At 45.6% G+C, this 5,221-nt stretch overlaps 1 protein-coding gene across 2 annotated transcripts; it reads right to left on the bottom strand.

Annotated features, from left to right (window-relative positions):
- Positions 1–743: 743 nt before the first annotated feature.
- Krt10 (keratin 10) lies at positions 744–4,974 on the bottom strand. 2 transcript variants are annotated; one of them, XM_048450746.3, is made up of 8 exons: positions 4,356–4,974; positions 3,435–3,517; positions 2,942–3,098; positions 2,690–2,851; positions 2,470–2,595; positions 2,006–2,223; positions 1,402–1,718; positions 744–1,121 (listed from the first exon to the last, which is right to left on the bottom strand). In XM_048450746.3, exons 1-8 carry the CDS (start codon positions 4,956–4,958, stop codon positions 1,015–1,017), a joined length of 1,773 nt encoding a protein of 590 aa, XP_048306703.3. In that variant the 5' UTR covers positions 4,959–4,974; the 3' UTR covers positions 744–1,014. The 2 variants fall into 2 exon arrangements, with proteins under 2 accessions (XP_048306703.3, XP_085551904.2); XM_085695778.2 differs by having other exon boundaries at positions 1,422–1,718.
- Between the last annotated feature and the right edge of the window lie 247 nt (positions 4,975–5,221).

Genomic DNA, 5,221 nt, shown 5'->3' with positions numbered 1-5,221 from the left:
CCCTCAAGTTGGGCCCGACTGGGATGCCGCAAAGGTCCCTCTTGAACCGAATCTTACAGTTGGTATCTTAGGGTTACTATTGCTATGATGAAACACCATGACCAAAAGCAACTTGAGGAGAAGGTTTATTTGGCTTAGGCTTCCTCTGTTCATCAGTGAAGGAAATCAAGGTAGGACCCACGAGGCAGGAGCTGATGCAGAGGCCATGGAGGAGTGCTGCTTATTGACTTGCTCCTCACGTCTCACTCAACTTGTTTTCTTATGGAACCCAGGGCCACTAGCCCAGGGTGGCTCCACCAACATTGGGTTGGGTCCTTCTCCATCAGTTATTAATTTAAAACATGTGTACAGGTCTGCTTATAATCTAAACCTTAGGGTGGCATTTTCTCAGTTGAGATTTCCCTCCTCTCAGATGACTCTAGCTTGTGTCAAGTTGACACAAAACTAGCCAGCACAGTTGTGGTCTAACTAGTTGAGAGATACAATTCAGTGTATACTGCAAGGACAAGGTCTTTCGTATCGTTTACAAAAGAATTGGGGAGAGCAGGAGACTTAGAGATGTCTGTTTGGACACACTGGCATCACCTGGCACACACAAAATAACTTCATTGCCTGTGTAACAATTTTGATTGTGTACCTCTAGAAGGTGTACCTTTGGGGGAAAGATGAACTTTTTCACCCACATTACTCATATTTGTCTGGGCACACACACACAATTAAATAAAAATTCTGACAAATTTAGATCATTTGCATCAGTAAGAAAGTTTATTGAAATTCATTAGTAAATGAGAAATTCATTAGTAAATGAGAAAGTTGTCTTCTTTTTTTCCTCCATAAAAGGACACTTTCTGATAAATGAAAAGAAGAAACACAGAAACCACAAAACACCTTTTAAACCCTTATTTTCAAGGAGGAAACCTATTTCCATAGACCACTAAGACAGAAGTGTTTTCTTGGACATTTTCCCACACGTCTGTGCAGTGGCCTGTGCAAAGAGACTCTTCTTTATGCAGCTTAATAGAAGTGTTTCTTGGTTTCTGATTCAATCATAGACGAAAGGACTCTACCATCAGGTGTCACCTCCTCAATAATCGTCTTGATCACTCTGGTTTTGTTAGTATCTGTGAACAGAAAAAAAATTTAGAATTTAGAGGAAACAATTTGTAGAGTTCCTAATAAACAAACAAGCTAAGGTTACAAAAATAAGATAATGTACATCTTTTCTGAGTTGTTCTAAAAAAAAAAATTCCACGCTGTAGAAGGCATTTTTTTCCAAAATTGACGTCGTCTATTAAAAACACAAATGAAAATCTAAATGGAGATTTTCATTGTTTTAAAATCAGCTCTTGAGTTTAAAGAGCAACAAAACCACTGGAGAAAGTTAAAACTAATTCAGATTACCCCAGCTAGTTTCTGCTGACCTTGGTCCTTTAGACGATTGGTCGCCACCGGACCCGGAAGAAGAAGACTTGAACCCTCCGCTTCCGCTCTGGCCGCCGCTGGAACTTCCGCCGCCGTAGCCACCGCCGGAACTGCCGCCGTGACCACCGCCGCTGGAACTTCCGCCACCGTAGCCGCCACCGGAACTGCCTCCGTGGCTGCCGCCGCCGCTGGAACTTCCGCCGCCGTAGCTGCCGCCGCCACCGGAGCTTCCGCCGCCGTAACTTCCGCCGTGGCTGCCGCCGCCGCGCCCGCCGCCGTAGGATCCGCCTCCGGAACTAAAGGGGGTGTGAGGGTCAGATGCGGTCGCTTCTAACATGGAAGCGTCGGCTTGCGCTCCAGACTCATGTTTTGAGAAAATACCATTCAGTCATGTTTGTCTATCAGTACTCAAACACTTGTCCATCCATAGATGTTTATACACAGCCCTGATTCCCGAAGACATCCCTGCCCCCTTCCCGCCTCCTCTGCCCCACCCGCTGGCGTTTCCTTGAGTTTGGGCAGGCTCGGCTATGGGGAATCCTGAAGGAAAGCAATCGGGGGACTTTGCAGGTTTCCATTATACCTTCCCTCTCCTTCGAGCAGGCTGCGGTAGGTTTGGATCTCGTTCTCCAGTCTGGTCTTAATGTCCAGGAGTTGTTGGTACTCGGCGTTCTGGCACTCGGTCTCAGCCCGAATCTGCTGCAGCTGTTCCTCCAGGGCGGAGATCTGGCCTTGGATCTGGGAGAGCTGCACGCAGTAGCGACCTTCTGTTTCTGCCAGGGAGGCTTCCAGCGATTGTTTCTGAGAGGAAGGTTTTATTAAGTGAAATTTGGAAATTTCTTCAGCAAGACGTCGTCACAGAAGGGAAGTGGCTAGGACTCGTGCTTAATGGCAGCCCTGCAGTTTGAGCACGATGCTAACAGTTCTCCCCGACCCCGCAAAGCTGTGATTTCTTGCCCCCCTCCTTATTATTATTATTATTATTATTTAATATGAAATGAAACATTTCAGGATAAAATGAAAGCCATTTTACAAGATTTAACATACCAGGGCCAGTTGGGACTGCAGCTCGATCTCGAGACCCTGAACAGTGCGCCTCAATTCAGTAATTTCACTCTTGTGGCTGGACATTTGTTCAATGTTGCTGTCAATTTCTGTGGTGAGTTCCTTGCTCTAAAAGATTCAAAACGGGAAAAGATGAGAACATCCTGGCATGATCACGATCACAAGATCTCCAGGAGCTTTGCTGAGAAGGGCAGTTACTTGCCTTCTCATTGAACCAGGCTTCCACGTCCTTGCGATTCTTTTCTGCAAGCTGTTCGTATTGGCTTCTCATGTTGTCCAACATTTGAGTCAGGTCAACTCCTGGAGCCGCATTCATTTCCACGTTCACGTCACCAGTGGTCACGTTTTGAAGGTCTTTCATTTCCTATTGGAGGAATAGTTAGATTTAATGAATGTGCCATGACCAAGATGAACCTCCCCCCCTTTTAAGGGGAGAAATGTAATTTTGTGTCACCTCTTCATGGTTCTTCTTCAGGTAGGCCAGCTCTTCTCTCACACTCTCAATCTGCATCTCTAGGTCAGCCTTGCTAAGGGTCAGCTCATCCAGGACCCTGCGGAGGCCATTGATGTCGGCTTCCACACTCTGGCGCAGGGCTACTTCATTCTCATATCTGAAACAAGGAGGATACAAACCCTGGATATACAGACCAATGAAGGAATACCTGGACAAAGACTGACGATAAATAGAGATTTGATTTCATATCCTGGCACCATTTGTTAATACACTAATTCATGTTGGAATAGTAATAGTTTGAGACAAAGAGTTAACTGTTACTTTAAGACCCATCTTTCTTTAAAGGTTACCCAAAAGATATTACAGTCAACACTTCAACAGCTCATAGCTATTTTGCTCTGGATGAGTTCAGGAAAATATAAACGCTGTTATGGGCATCCAAAGTCATTATTGAAAACACCGGCTTTCTTTGTACCACACCCACTGAGCTTACTTCAGCCTGAAGTCGTCAGCTGCCAGCCTGGCATTGTCGATCTGCAGCAGGACATTGGCATTATCAGTGGTCAGGGTGAGGATCTGGAGGGAGAGACAAGAGATGGGTTGATGACGTTTAGGTTAGCATAGGCGTTTTGCATTTTTATATAGTTCTCTTCCAGAATTTTGGAGGGAAGTAAAGTTAAGCATAGAATAGTACAAACTTGCCCATATAGTATTTTTTTTCTCCCACAATTTCAGTACTTTTGTAGCCATGATTCCTTTCTGAATGCCGGCTGGGACTATATGGGTATATTCCTGCAATGAGGACTCTTTCTTGTACATCTATGATTTTCTCATGTTGCCGCCAACTTTTGAGCGACTCACATCTGTATTTGTTTAATTTGTTGTAAATACTTCTAAGTGCATCTACCTGAATTTACAGATGTAGTTAACAGACTACCTAGAGACAAGGAGTATATCATTTATCTATTGGAGAGTTGGGTCTCCTGCAAATGTTGGTGCTGGATATGGCTTACTTGTTATCAGTCTCAATGACTGAGATAGATCTATCTATCTGTCTGTCTATCTATCTATCTATCTATCTATCTATCTATCTATCTATCTATCCATCACCATTTAAAATTCTTTTAGTTCCTACATTTGTACATGATCTAGCATATTTTTACTGTGAACTCATGTTTGTTAAAACCTAAAAGGTTCTCAGTCATATGTCATCCTGGAAGACCGACAACACACATTCTGGATGGAGATAGACATGCCCTGCCTTCATAAATATCTTTGATGAGACTTGGTTACACTAGATATGGAAAAAAATAGGTAGACACAGTGATCAGCCGTGCTATGCCTAACTTAGTTTCACCTGTCCCCGTTACGTGGGTAGAAATGATTTGAAGCTGGGATTTAAAATGCCCCTTACCTGGTTCTTAAGGTCTTCGATGGTTTGGTAGTATTTGCTGTAGTCCCGGGGCTCACGCTGGCTTGAGTTGCCATGCTTTTCATACCATTCTTTGATTTTTCCTTCCAGCTCGTAGTTCGACTCCTCCAGAGCCCGGACCTTGTCCATATAGGAAGCCAGACGGTCGTTCAGGTTCTGCATGGTTACTTTTTCATTTCCGGAGAGAAGGCCGCCACCATCTCCTCCATATCCACCGCCAAAGCCTCCTCCGAAGCCGCCTCCACCGAAGCCGCCTCCACCGTAGCTGCCTCCACCGTAGCTGCCTCCACCAAAGCTGCCACCCCCGAAACTGCCTCCTCCATAGCCCCCACCAAAGCTGCCTCCTCCGTAGCCCCCACCAAAGCTGCCACCTCCAAGACCTCCATAGCCACCCGATGAACCCCCAAAGCAACCTCCTCCAGAGCTCCCACGGCTAAAGGAGCCACCGCTGAACCCCCCTGAGCTAAACCCTCCACCATGGGAGCTTTTGGTGCTGGAAATTCTGAGGGATGATCCTCCACCACCTCCTCCTCCTCCACTGCGGGAGGAAGAGTACTGCTTGCTGGAGCTGTACCGAACAGACATGGTGATGTAGTGTAGCCCAGGGAGTGCCTGCTACCAAGGACAGGGACAAGCCTTTATATACTGAGAGGGCGTGGCTCACAGGTCCTCGGGTTTGCTTGCTTGGACAGTTTTCTTTTTGTTGGCTTAGCATCTTTGGCTGATGATTGCATAAATTAATATGCAGCAATAACCAATACCTTTTCAATGTGTTTGTATCTGCCCTGGGTACGACAGGAGACTTGCTGTGTTGAAACTGAAAATGGGTGGAGTTCAGATGAGTCCAT

Source organism: Myodes glareolus, chromosome 9 (assembly GCF_982192425.1).
Source record: "Myodes glareolus chromosome 9, mMyoGla1.1, whole genome shotgun sequence".
Classification (NCBI taxonomy): Eukaryota; Metazoa; Chordata; class Mammalia; order Rodentia; family Cricetidae; genus Myodes; species Myodes glareolus.
Note: the sequence above shows the minus strand (reverse complement) of the source record. Positions and strands in the feature narration are given on the sequence as shown.